Genomic DNA, 14480 nt, shown 5'->3' on the forward strand with positions numbered 1-14480 from the left:
ACAAATATTTAGAACACAGGGGGTACTTCAGGTGAAGGGTGATCTATAGCGGATCTATAGCAAATTGGATAGGAGGGTGGGGGGATAGGGATGTGGGGTGGTGGTGGGGGGGGGGGGTATTTATAATTCCAGTTGTTCTGTTATAGAAATTCCCTCTCCTACTTCACAATTGGTCATGCAAATATTTTAATAGATACTTTCCAAAGATTGTCCTCTATTACCTTTCGCTTAAAGCGCTTAAAATGCACTCTATTGCCTCATGCTAGAATTATACATCTTTCAAAGGCATTTATTTTCCATTTGACCACATTTTGTCCCATAATGTTTAAGCTTGTATATGCATTGCACTTTTTTTGTCTTCAGGTCGACCTTGCAAGCTAATGGGCATAAGTGCCTTCAAACTCTTTCAGTTTTTGTATTCTCACGCCATCCACATGGGGTTGTTCATTTTATTATTTGACTCTTTATGCAAACTAAATCATATGTAATATATACGTATTATTGGCATCAAAAAAAGAGCATATTTATTTTATGCTAAAAAATATTGTGAACTTTTCTTTTTATGAATATCAATTATGATGTAATGTTTACATGATCTTGTTGTCTTAACTGTTACACAGTTTGTCTGTTTTTGTATTTATTTCTGTATCAAGAAAGTTTTGTATATATTGAAAAAACATGAACAGGGACAATCAGTGTAAATACATACCAAGGGTGTACAATACTTCCTCACTGGAGCAAAGCCTTCTCTAGTCCAAAAGACTCAAAACTGCCCATCTTTACAAAAATAGTCAATACACTACCAAGAGAATACATTTTCTCCACCAAAAAAAAAGAATGAATATCATCATTATGCCAAAAGTCCATTCAGCCCTAATGTCATTGTGAATGTGAAAATAGAGTATATTTTAAATTGAATATCAAAGTTCAGAATCCACTGGGGGTAAAAAAAAAATCACATCACGATTTACAGTAGTGCCCAAAAAAACTGTTCACTCTAAAGAACACTATTCTGTTGATAATGCTTCTAAAAAACAGTCACTCCGGGCAGCAAAATAATACAAAAATCTTTTCATGCAGAGTTTTTTGTTGTGAAGAACCTTGTTACATTGAATAGAATATATTCTGGTGTTCCCTCCTCTTCCTGCTGTGTTGTTTGAGGGCGAGAGAGGGAGAGAGAGATTGTGTAAGGAGTGCGTGGGGCGGCCCACTGACGCTAAATGAGATTGCGTAATGCTAGGTAGGAGGGTTTGAGTAGACGGCCCAGGCTCTGTGGAGGAGGCATGGAGGATCTGAGTCAGCCAGTGGCCTTGGAGTCTGAGCTTAACGTCCAGTATGTTGCTTTTCATAGATTTCACTTGCTTACTCACAACTGTGGCTTGTCTGTGTATATTCAGGGGAGGCCAGACTCACAATCCTTCCATGTAATTAATATGTATTTTACTCTAACATTTCATTAGATTTGCATTATTCATTTTCTGTCAAATGGTTTGTAAAATCACTACCTACCCTATTAATCAGAACCATATCATTTCTTAGTCGGTTTTGTTTCCTAGTTGTCACCTGTCATATATCTTAGTGCACATTACCTGACAAATGTAGAGTTGGTTAACTGAGTACACTGATAATGTGTGTATATTGAAAATGTAGATTGCTTCCTGTCAAGATACTGTTTGTCTATGTTTGTCCTTTCGTTTGATTAATAGATGTGTAACTAAGGTTCAACCAGATGCTCTGGAAGCTGTCCAGCCCTCACCCACTTGCCTTCTATAAACACACCTTTTACTGATCAAATGGTTGCTTAGTTGTCCCAACCCACCCCAGCCCCCTCTACCCTACCTGCTCCACCATCTTTAGGTTGTCTTAAAGCAGTACCTGGTATAAATGACTGCTACTCTATATTCTATAATCTGTCCAATGTGCTGATCTTGAACAGGCTCTCTGATGACTGTGACAACACTAAACCATTGGGATCATGCATAACACAGTAAATCAAGTCAGACTGAGTTATCTGGTTGAACCAGGGTCAATCTTTTGTAATTTGTCCATCAAATGTGTGGTAGAAACCTGTTTCAAAACCTGCGTGAGGGATTTTACAAGGCTATTATAATTCAAAGTGAAATGATGCAAATCTTACCAAACATTCCATGTGTTTGTTGGCGTTCATAATGTGTGCCCTTTTGTACATAAGACAAAGTGAATGCTTTTGCTGTAAATAAGGGGATGTATTTTTGTATTTGAAATGTATTTTGGTATTCACCTGGCGCCTTTGGGAAGGAACTAGCCAGTTGCTGACCTTTCACACTGTGGCTGTACAAGTAAATTGCATGTATTTCTGGGTAAGCCACAGGAGCCTTTCTGTATTGCCTTTCTGTATCAGTCTCTTTAATAGTAGTGTTAGTAAGTAGAGTTAGTATCAAGCAAAATATAAAAAATTGCATCAGCATAACACCGTCTCCTTCGTTACTGTGTCTCTGTGCCCTGATATCATTGAGAAATGCATTCGGCGCAATCATTTGCATTCATTGCAATCTAGTTTTTGTGCCTAGTGGTTGTTATATCATTGGGAAGTGCAGGCAAGCTTTATTCTCAGTATCGCCACAAGAGGTCGGACTTTGTTAGTCCATCCATTTTGGCTAACCTGATTCTAACCGCATCATCCCTCAAAAAGTAGACCACGGTTTGCTTTCTTAACTGAATCATAAAACACTAACACACAAGCACTTACCCAAGTGGCTGTCTCCGCTGTATTATATCAGAACCTAGCGTAGGTGTTTGTTTGGTATCAATATCGAAATATGAATAGAAAATCAGGTCACTTACTCCCTGGAAACATAATCACAGCTTTAAAACGTGTGAGAGCTTGGAACAAGCCACTAAATCCAGAGGTGGTGAGCCAGTTCAATCACAAGTATTCACTGCCAATCCAGTGGCAGAATATCACGTAAACGTGACAGAAACCTAAATGTTTATATACCCCCTTCAAATAAAGTGTTGGTGTAATTTAGGGACCAGGGTACAGTATTGTGCATAGGACGGCTTGAAACTGCACATTTGTCATAGATAGCACACACTTTTTTTTTGCTATATTTTTTTATTTCATAAACACATCGCTTCCACTGAGTAGGAAACAGAATGTCCTCTTTCCCCCTTGTTTGCCGCCTATATATCAACTACATGTCAGTGTAATAACTCACTCTTTGGATTAGAAAGGGGGAAAGGGCTTTGTCCCAATAGCGTTTACCATGCAGTTTTATGTAATCCTCGTACAGTCCTTGCCTTAATCTCTGTATAAAGGCCAGAGAATGGTCTTTCGCTTCAGTTTTTGCATCCTCATGTTTAGGCGTTGCTCTCCTGTGTGAATCTTAATATAGCTCTTTGTTTTGCACATATAGAAAAGCCTCCTATGCCTGATATATGACAGTGAAGTATTTAGATTGATCAGTTTGCTCTGCGCATTTGCTCTGTTTTATGGAGAAGAATATTGAATGTATTATTTGTTACCATGATAGTATGCAACAGCTTTGTCCTGTGATGGGGTATTTGATTCAGGACTCAAGACTGGGCTGCCATGGCGAAGAGCAGACAATTATAAAGACTGGAAAAACCTGGCTGTCTGAGTTCCTAGTCCTCTCATTTCCATGGCAATGTCAATTCACAGTCTAACCTAGTTACCTCTTCTTCATCCAGCACAAACCACCTGAGCACACTTCTCACCACAGTACAATACAATGATTCTTTGTAAAAAACAAAACAAAAAAAACAGACTCTCTAGATTGAATATGCACTGCATGAAACATCTAGTATGAATAATGGAAATTGTGGAGTGCATTCTTTGGACTGGACTAGCAGTGACACACTGAATAAATAAATGTTCAGCTTCACTCCAGCTCCCAATATATCACAAACCGAGGTAAGTAGTAGAGATTATTCCACTATCTTCGCATGCTGAAGAGTCTCTCGATAAACACCTTTCTCATATAGCTAAAACCTAATGTCTTATCTAAATAAATTAAAACAGCGTTTAATCTGCTCCATTACATTTCCAAGGAAGTCGATTCAAACTGTCACTAAATCGACTGTCACTAGTCATTTACATGCCCCAAATGCTTTGCATATACAGTATAATTAATTTTTGTATTTATTTGTATTTAGTCTGTTTTTTTCAGTCAGGGCTCTATACAGAGGTGTGGCTCCCTCCTATTGACTTTGGGTGGTGGAGCAACTGTTCCATCCAAACTGTAATGTAAATTAACTGTATGCATATGCATGCCTGATTACATGACTATATGTTTGGAGAGTTACATTGTCTATGGCGGGTACATGATACTTTATATACATGCACATTATTTATATATTTTTATTTAACATTTATTTAACTAGGCAAGTCAGTTAAGAACAAATTATTATTGACAATGACGGCCTACCCAGGCCAAACCCTAACCCGGATGACGCTAACCCGTGGGAAATTGAGAGATTAAAGGACGTACATTCATGTAGTGTTTTCCACATACATACCTGACATGATATCTGCTTTAGTTCACTGTGATAATAGTGAACTGGTGGGGGTGCTCTCAGATGCCAACCATTAGCCAGCGTCTTGGTCTGCCACCAGAAGATCACACAGTGAATTTAGAGTAATTCCCTTTTAACCTCCTCCTATCCTACATAAGATCCTTAGCTGGAGTACTCGACCGCAGCCTAACGCCCCCATAAACTGACCTTACTGAAAAAATACCCGGATCCATATAGCTGTGCTCTGTGCCGCATGGATTGTGGGTATTAGAACAAAGTTATCTGTTCCTGTCCACATTCAACTGTCCCCTTTTGATAAACTAAAACATGTTCTTGCCTATTTGTAAGTAATATTTTAACTCCCTGGTTAGGAAAAATGGCGGCATAAAATTCAGGCATATTTCATCTTGTGGCTGTGATGGTCTGACTCACTGGGTAACACCAGGTCACATACGGTATAACAAGAGCCCAGAAGAGGTCAGACATTGATTGCCCCAGTTCCAGTGTAACCGTTTTCATAACCATCATCGTTGTACTAATCATTCAAATAGTTCTAAATTGCAGTGGGTCCAACAACTAATTAGGCCTATACTATAGTCTACCTATAACAAAATGCTCAAAATAACCCAATCAACTGCAAATGATCTCATGGCACTGTTTTGGTGTAGTTTTCCTTTGGGTCATTTGTGTAGGGCAGCTTCCTGTTTCCTAAGGAATTGTATTAACCAGTACAACCAGTTTTACAGCCCTTTGTAAGGACGATTTGATAAATGGCTTAAAGTAGGCTATATTGTGTGTAGCATACCATGGTTGACTAACATAAGGTTACACAGGTTAATCATCACTCAGGCCTTTTCAAAGTATTGTTTGAGTTAGGACACCACAGTGACGTAGTCTTCCTAATAAAAAAGCAAACGGCCAACTGTGAACAATGCAATGGATCAATGTGGTAACATACCCAATTGAAGAAGAGTAGCCTATAGGCCTAATTGCATGTTTGGTTCACTGGAAAATAGAAAGTAGGCTGGAACAATTCCAGTTTAACCTCCAATCTTTTATTTGATTGGAAGTATTTTTATTTTCTCAGAAAGAGTTTACAGAGGTACCGTGAATGCAGAAGCCAGGGGGGAGACCAGTGTGTTGTGAACAACATAAGCACGAGCAACAATAGTGGAATCGGAGGTTTGCCTTCTAAGTCCTCCATTAAAACTGATGCAAACTGATACAAATATTTAAATCATGCCACAATTGTACACCATAATGCTAAGCCAGGTTGGAATGTTGTTATTTCAATTTAACGAAAGACAATAGTTAATTAATTTGACACCAAATAGTAAAAATCTGTTGAAATCGCACTGTGGATGTATAGACTCCAGGATTTCCTGGATGCAAACATTCTAATAGTTTGACTAATTACAGTTTATGTGACAAAACAAGCGTAGAAAATGTAGAGAATCTTGTACCATCTAAACTGCAGTGAAATATCTTTTAAATAGCCAAAAAATATTGTATTTTCAGCTGTTTGAAGCTGGTGTACAAAACTGAAAGTAAAAGCGGGAAGCATAGAAATAGAGCACATAGAACAGATCTACAGCTTCTTAGACTTGCTTTCAATGAGAATGGCAGATCTGCCTACACACAGTTCTATGTGAATTTAGTCATGTCCATTACGAAAAAAGATTGCAGTCAGAGTGCACTAAAAACGAACAGTTTTTTTACTACAGTAATTTTGCTGTGTAATTGCAGTTACAGTGCAGTATGACGGCAGTTCAACTGCAGTTATTCTGCAATTACAGCATCCAAAATGCCACAGTCGACTGCAGTTACTGCACATTTACTTGTATCTTTTTTTGTAAGGGGTCGCTCAAAAAGTTACATATTGCAGCTTTAAATAGGGTATCAGCCTACTCAGTGACACTCACATAACACAGCTAGCGTCAAATCTCTTATTGCAGGACTATTGACTATACATCCACAGTGAGATTTCAACTGAAATCTTTTTTTTGTCTTTTGTATAATTTATACAACAACACTCCAACTTTGTTTAACATTATTTTGTACAATTGTGTCATGATTCCACTATTGTCATCCCTTTGCATCAGTTTCAATCGGGGACATTTATTTTGAAGGCGAACCGCATATTCCACTTTTGTTTGATCACGCTAACGTTATTCACGACCCCACGTGTGGTTACGCGCAGAGATCAGAGACATGAGAGAGCCGCACAGCAGTAAAACCGGGTTCTACTAGTTATCACAACCGCAAAGTCATAATTGGCTATATTGTAAAAAATCATGATATAACAAAAAATAGCTTTTTGTTCTTTATTTAAACGTAGGGTTAAGCATACGCTTAGAAGTGTGGTTAAGGTTAGGTTTAAGAAGAAGAAGAAAAAAATAGGCGGAGTTTATGATTTTGTGGCTGTGGTAACTAGTGACGACCCTGTAAACCTATAGGTTTTCCTTCTTCGCGTGAATACTGGCGACTACAACTAGGTATATTCTGCCTAACAAAGTCAGTATCTGTAAGCATATTTGTCACATTACAAGACGAGTCATAGTTTTGCTTTGGACTGCCAGTGTTGGAAACACACTTTTTTTTTTAGGTTGCCGCGCTCCACAGTTACTACACAGCACGGTGTCGATGGCTGAGGCACCGGATACCGGGGACCGTATAGTCCGCAGCTCTACGGATTCACCCACGGCGATACTGGTGCCACCAACCTTAGAAGAACTGGCTGAGGAGGAGGACGTTTTCCTGCCCGAAATGGTATCACCTTGTCCAGTCTTCAAGACGGGGGATTGTCCAGGAAAAGTGTCAACGCGGTTGGAAGGTGCGGGGGCATTGACAGCGGATACCTGCTTCCTCACTATTAGGAAGCAGGTTTCATACAGGTAACGTTAGTACATTTTGAATGTATCCCCACTTCCTATCCCAAACCCGCACGATATTTCATATAACTACTTCAACTGGCTACCAGATGTCTGAAGTTTTCTCAATTGCAACTTGTGAAAATAAACATCACCTGCAGCCATGGGTGGGTATAATTTGTGGAACGTTCCAACAGGAATCTGTCACAAAAGTACAAGGTTGCCAACAAACAACGCATACAAAGTAGCAGGATCAATTCAACTAGCTGACGAATAGGCATCAACTCACCACGTAGCTTGTTCTTGATAGTTGTCCATAGGCTACCAGAGTGAGGACAGACATTTTCAGGGAATAAACGTGGTGAATGAAAAACTGAATTAAATAGCCCTCTCCCTACCTGGTATCTCATTCTGCCGCTATACAACTTTGTATGCGTTGTTTGTTGACAACCTTGTCATTTACGAAGTTTTTGGAACAGATTCCTGTTGGAACGTTCCACAAATTATACCCACCCTGCAGCCATCACTGTCTTAGTGTGGCAGCTACTGTAGCCTATTTGTAGGCAAGACAACATGTGTTCATGTGAGCTGACACTCCATTTTAATATGGTTCTTCATCTACTAGATAGGCCTACATTAAAGTTATCATTAGGCTACATAATCTACTATAGCATCATATAGCAAAAGCAATATCACATCTGTCATCAAGGCCATCATAATGTTCATTATCCACACTGATGGGTATCATTCTTACTAAAAGCACCTGCTGATGTCCTATGGAGTATAGTAAATACATGCTCATTCATGTCATGAATGGGGATATCAAGAAAACATACTTCTGTGTCCTCCTCAGTCATAACATAGACCTCACCCCATTAATTGCTGAGTTTTTGGATTAAATACGCCATCCTTCATAATCTCAGACTAGGGTTTTAGGACTGGACGTCTTGCTGCTTATTAGAATCTGGGCTGTTTCAGCTGGTTTATAGTGTTATTGACTGTTTCCTGACCCTGTTTGTTGCAACTCAGTCTGCTGTGCAAGTGAATGACAGAGCAAGCAACATGAGGCAGTGATTCACAGAATGACCTTTGACCATGACCCCTTACACATGACCCTTGGACACGTTTTATTAAACATTCACACAGACATTACTACCACACTCTGTAACATTTTTACATGTTAGGCATTTAGCATACACTCTTTTCCAGAGCGACTTATAGTTGGCGCATTCATCTTAAGATAGCTAGGTGGGACAACCACATATCACAGTCACAGTAAGTACATTTTCCCTCAATAAAGTAGCAATCAGAAAAGTCAGTTCTAGAAGGGGGGAGGGGAGTAATGTGAGAGTGTTAGTTCACCAAAGCTAAACATAGAAAAAATAGGATTTGGCTACAGTACAGGATTTGGCATACAGGATGGTTTTGACTGATATGCAGCATATAATCTGTCATTGTATAACATCCAGTAGACCACGTCATACAAAATATTTGGTTTGCAATGAGACCGTTAGTGTAGTTTTTTTCTCCACAATCCCAACTATTTGTAGCTTGATTGTAGAGGATGGCACAATTGTCTGTGCCCCTGACTGACTCACATTCCATCTTTTTCGTTTTATGTAAGGTTTCGAGGGACTCTTTTTCTGTGCAGGCTGTGTAGAATGATGTGACTCTGGTCCCTGGGTGTTGGTTATTGAGAGTCTGTCACTGCCAGCGGATGCTGTGATGTGTTCGTGGCTCTTATGTAACGGAAGGAGAAGCAGCAGCTGCAGCAGTAAGGGATCAGGAGTGTTTTTTTGCATTGTAAATAAGAGGCACTTATGAAAGGGGCTTAGTGAGCAGAGCCCTGGGCTGGCTGCATCCACTGGCTGACTGGCTGGTCCATAGAGGCCTGATGATGCTGGATGGTTAAGACTGGCCTGGCAGTGAGTGAGGCTGAGGCCATGTCAGTCTGGCTACATAAACACAGATTACCCATCTCTTTCCTCGGTGTCTGTGACTAAGAGCGTCAATATAGTGACTCAAACAACAAGGCCTGGGGTAGTGAGCTCATGTGTGATTCAGATGTTATTAAAGACCAAACAGCACCTGCAGCAGGGGGACAATGATGACAGTTAAGGAGATAAGTTATTGCGAAATGTTATGTGCATCCATTCTAAAAAATTATGTGCCCCCCTCATCCGCCTATCAGAATCGAGTATTCACCAAAGCTGTTGTATAATTGCATAGTAATGATAACTACCTTTTTTTGTTTTGTTTTTGATTAATAACGCTATTTTATGTTCCTGGCAATTTTTCCCCAGTCCCACAAAAAAACACAACAAAGCGCCTATGCATAGTCCTCACTCTGTCACTCGGAAACATTCTAATGTCTGCCTGCCAGCTGAAAATCTTTGCCAGTGCGTGTGTAGGCTATATACCTGCCCATCCCCCTCCGAAGTATAGGCTACTGTAGCTTACTGATGTTACAAGTGGGATTCAGAAATTAGAGAGATTTTTAGAGAAGAATGGATTCACTTTTTTTACTGCTAGTTAAGGATACTCTAGTTATCACATTTCACGTTAGATTTATTAACTACAAAAAGATAAGACGTGTGTTATTTTAATTCTAGTGCTGCTCTGCACACATAAGCTTGTTAGCTAGCTAGCTCTGGTCCAACGTAAGCCAACTCTCGGAAGTTCAAAGACATTAAAAGTTCCTTCATAGAAGCCGCTCCTGCGTAGGTATAATTCTGTGGGCCTAATTCATATAATGCATGTCATAACAAGATGCCCAGTGCTTCAAGCCTCCTCCTCCACCCTCTCTCCCACCCGCAAAATTTCAGTCGCATCTCGCACCCTACACTTGTCTGTCCAATGCATGTAATCAACTGTATAGCTTGGCCGCTCCATGGCATGGTGAAGTAATTTAATGTCGAGCCAAATGTCAATATATATATATATTTCAGAGATTTAGAAAGGAATTATATAAACCATTACTTTTTTGGGGGTTCGAACCGGTTCAGAACTTTATTTTGCTGGTCGGAACAGTAGAATGGAGCAACAACAAAAAATTATGGTTCTGTTCAGAACGAAACGATTGGAAAATAATCTCAGTTCCAACCCCTGATTTTATAGTAACAGTCCTGATCATTTGGACCGCCAGGCATTCCGCTGTCTGAATGCTGAATTGTTATAGGTTGTTATTTGAAGCAGACTCACAGACTCAGACAAGTGCATGCTCTTCTATCCAGCAGATTAAAACTGTGGGAAATCAAAAAGTTACAAAATGAACACATCCACAAATGGCAGCAAATTTGAAGTCCCAAGTTTTCTCACAATCTTTATACTAGGATGAATTAGTCCTAGTTTCCCAGACAAATGGAAAGAAACCTATTTCATCTCAATGGGATTAACCTGGTAAATAAATGGTGCCATGCAGTGTAAGTAAGGGTAAAGGATGACTGAGAGGTTACAAATTCATCCCTTCAATTTGATACTAAATAGAGGGAACCTGTGGCATACTATATTGTCTGATGGAGGAGAGCTTTGGTGATCTCTTACTGTATATGCAAATAAACTGTGTGGATTTTTTTTTAGGAGAAATGGGAGCAACAGATTAAGGTAGAGATTTTTAATTCCATTTCATCGCAGAATGTTGTTTCTGGTGTTCAGGATAAGGTTGAGCTTATCCTGTGCTTTAGTTCAGATCACCAACACATCAAGCCTGTTCCAAAATGTGCTTCATGCCGTACCAAAACATTATACCTGTTGCACCAGCTGTTCTATGAGCCACGCCTGTGATTGTCTTCTTTCATGATATGCACAGACAGTAATAGCAATCTATATTTTCAAAAGGATGTGAGTTTCGTGTTCATAAATCACAACCTCCGCAGGCTTTTCGAGTGGCCTATGCATGAGTCAATAGCAAAATAATACACTTGACTTATGCTACATTATAGCGTGCTAAACGTGTCTAATTAGATATTAACAAACGAATCGATGAGCTGCCACCTCCCACTTATTTGCCCAGCCAGAGATCAAATAACCAAATATCCCGACGGAGATTCAGAGAAAAAAAATTGCATTCATTGATTGTCAGAAGTTCCTTTTTCTGAAAATCAATCAATGTGAGTTTGTTTCATTGAATCTCCGTCAGGATATAGCCTGGGCTACTAAACGAGATGAGCAAAATAATCCACTTTTTATGCTAGGCTACATAACATGCTAGCAAAATGTTCTGATAACACTGCTTGACGAGCAAACTAGACGAAAGATTATCATCATGACCACTCACCTCAATTTGGCTAACGTTTTCCCAGCCTAATTGTAACCAAATATCCAAATGGAAATTCTGTCAAAACAAAAATCTGACATTGATTGATTGATCAAGATGTCCCCACCCTTGTCTCAAAGCAGAGCGATAATGCTGTGCCAGTCATAACGGTGCTGAAATGATAGTTGACAACACACGGATATTGCTTTAAAGTTTTTAAAACGGTTGGATGACTTTGGGAGTTTCAATAAGCAGCAATATGATACTTGTCTGCAATGGCATTAGTCTACTATATTTTCATAATTCTGTGATATTCATTCCTACAATAATTATTGATAGATCCATCCAGTTGTGGTTAAGAAAACGTGCATCATAGTGGTGGATTTTGCCAAGTGATGTGGCATCCCTCGCAAAGTTTTTAGATCTGCCACGAGGAAGGTAACAGCCTAGTAACGGGCACTGCCTAGCAACCATAATAATGAAGCATCAAATCTCGTGAACGTGCATTGCTTACTCCGGTCTTAAATCGACTAATCTTATTTTGGGTTGGTACAACAGATATACATTCTCATACCGTAGCCAGTGGCGGTTCTAGACCATTTCAACTGGGGGGGCAAGCTGGGGCCAGTTGTACTGTTAGATGGGCCAGTTACATTAGACTTTATTGTTGTCATATCGTTTTCTTCACTGCATTGCAGGCATTAGCAGGCAAAAGACCATGCATTGCCACCGTCTAATAACAGATGTAAAAAAACAAAACAAAACAAGAACGATAGCAAAAAATTGTCACACTGCCCCCCCCCCCCCCCCCCCCCCAGAACCGCTAGTGCCCGTAGCTACGCACGACCTAACATTTAAGACCACATTTTTTACACCCAACTGGTGCAACCGGCCCTGCAGATGATTCAGTGATGAAAACCGAGGGGATTGTTTAATCGCAGAGACCTATGATATATTGTATTCTGTGGAGACAGTGTTGACCTACGTAGATAATACGCGTCCAATACCGGCCCAGATCCATCCTCACTGAAATGAGCCAGCACCAGCTGTGCCTCCCTCTGTAAAGCCTGCCCGACGACGTGCACCACACGGCCTATTGAAATGCATAATGACATTAAAGCCACCAGGCCTCTCAGAAAAACGGATAATACCCTTTGTACTCCTTTCCTGAGTCTTTGCATGTTGTAAAGATTAAGGAAATTGTCATCCCGTCATTGAGTTTGGGACACTCAGTGTTGACACAAAATCTAATTTAAAAGGCTGTATTGACACTGAACAAACAGACAAGGCTAATTTCAGCTCATTTTAGGTCCTCTGTCTCTGAGTCGTACGCCTATAAGGTAGGTCCTTATGGCTCTACTGACACTCTCTGGTTAAGGTTGTTTGTGGTTTGATTGAGGGAGATGCAGGGCTACAGCCTCTCTAATGAAGGGAACGAACTGTCTCGTCTGGACTCCCCATCGACCACTGGCACTAATGGATGCTGATCGTAAACCCTCCTCTACAGAGAGTTATTTGTAATTACCCGCATTCAAATCTATTTAGAAAGCCCTTGTTACATCAGCTGATATCTCAAAGTGCAGTACAGAAACCCAGCCTAAAACCCCAAACAGCAAGCAATGCAGGTGTAGATTTAGCAAATTACTTGTGATTATTATGCTGCACACCATTACTAACATGGTACATTTCTATTTAAACAACAAAAGAACTGTCGGAAAAATAGGTGTGGGCTAGACAAAGGTACGTATGTCACATATCTCTGACCACCACAGGTTGTTGTTCTCTGACCATGACTCTCTCACAACTCAATACACAAGCTTGAAAGGTTCCGGTGGCCTATTTTATGCTGCCAGGGCTCTGAATTGTCTGATTCTACAAAGGCTGTCTGTGGGAGTCATTTATTATTTCTCACAGTCAAGTAATCTGGTTTTCCAGGAAGTGTCTGCAGCCATAAAGGACCAGTTAATACTGTAAAAATATTTATGTAACAGGCCATTGTCTGTTCAAGCTCAAAATCAATACCTGCTCTATGGCAGTGTTTCCCAACCCTGGTCCTCGAGCACCCCCAACAGTACACAGTTTCGTTGTAGCTCTTGACAAATACCTCATTCAACTCATTGAGGGCTTGATGATTAGTTGACAAGTGGAATCAGGTTTGTCCAGGGTTGGGAAACACTACTCTGTGGAAACAAAAGTTCTTAGAGAACATTGGGGAGCAGCTGCTATGCAACTCTCAACCTCATCATGAATGACTCAACTCAGGCCAGAGCTTTGTTTGCTGTGGACTAGATAGGTTGGTATGTGAGAGTTCAGGCCAGCCGCTCCCAGACTTTACCTCATCAATGATATTTTAAATAATGCTTTATTATGTGTGATTTAAAATGTCGGGCGGTTAATTTTGTATGTTTTTGTTTTGAATTCGCTGACATATGAAGTCAAGGAGAGCAATGCTATGTGAAAATGAACACTCCACACAATTTGTTTAGATCTACCTCTTCTTCAGCAATCCTACCTGGATCTGGCGAATCCAATATCACGTCTATCTGAATATCTCAAGTTTGCAAATAAAATACTGCCGTTTCAAATGAAATCAAGAACATTGGGAAACGGCGGCACTCCAAAAAGCTTTTACAAAACGGACAGAACGACGTCGCCTCATTTCACCTTTTTATTTTTGGCCGGGTGTAGACTCCTGCCTTTTCGCAGTTATGCCTTCATCAGATGCATAATGGTTGCTCGGATGAAGGCATAACTGCCGAAAACGCGTTAGTCTGCCGGGCAAAGATGAAATGAGGTGACATCGTTTTGTCTTTAAAAAAATAAAATAAAAATTACGGAGT

General features: G+C 40.1%; 1 protein-coding gene and 1 long non-coding RNA gene across 3 annotated transcripts in view; both read left to right on the top strand.

Annotated features, from left to right (window-relative positions):
- Nucleotides 1-120: 120 nt before the first annotated feature.
- On the top strand, nt 121-2449 carry LOC139575050 (uncharacterized). The gene is made up of 2 exons (XR_011674869.1): nt 121-313; nt 364-2449. It is a non-coding gene; the product is annotated as an uncharacterized lncRNA (long non-coding RNA).
- Nucleotides 2450-6713: 4264 nt separating this feature from the next.
- Nucleotides 6714-14480, top strand: part of LOC139575047 (diacylglycerol kinase zeta-like) — a 124724-nt gene continuing 116957 nt past the window's right edge. The window contains exons 1-2 of one of the 2 annotated variants that reach the window (XM_071399996.1): nt 6714-7010; nt 7121-7409. In XM_071399996.1, coding sequence (XP_071256097.1) covers nt 7159-7409 — 251 coding nt within the window. In that variant the 5' untranslated portion in view covers nt 6714-7010; nt 7121-7158. Of the gene's footprint in view, nt 7410-14480 lie in introns of both variants that reach the window. The other variant, XM_071399998.1, reaches the window with a different exon arrangement.

Source organism: Salvelinus alpinus, chromosome 5 (genome assembly GCF_045679555.1).
Source record: "Salvelinus alpinus chromosome 5, SLU_Salpinus.1, whole genome shotgun sequence".
Classification (NCBI taxonomy): Eukaryota; Metazoa; Chordata; class Actinopteri; order Salmoniformes; family Salmonidae; genus Salvelinus; species Salvelinus alpinus.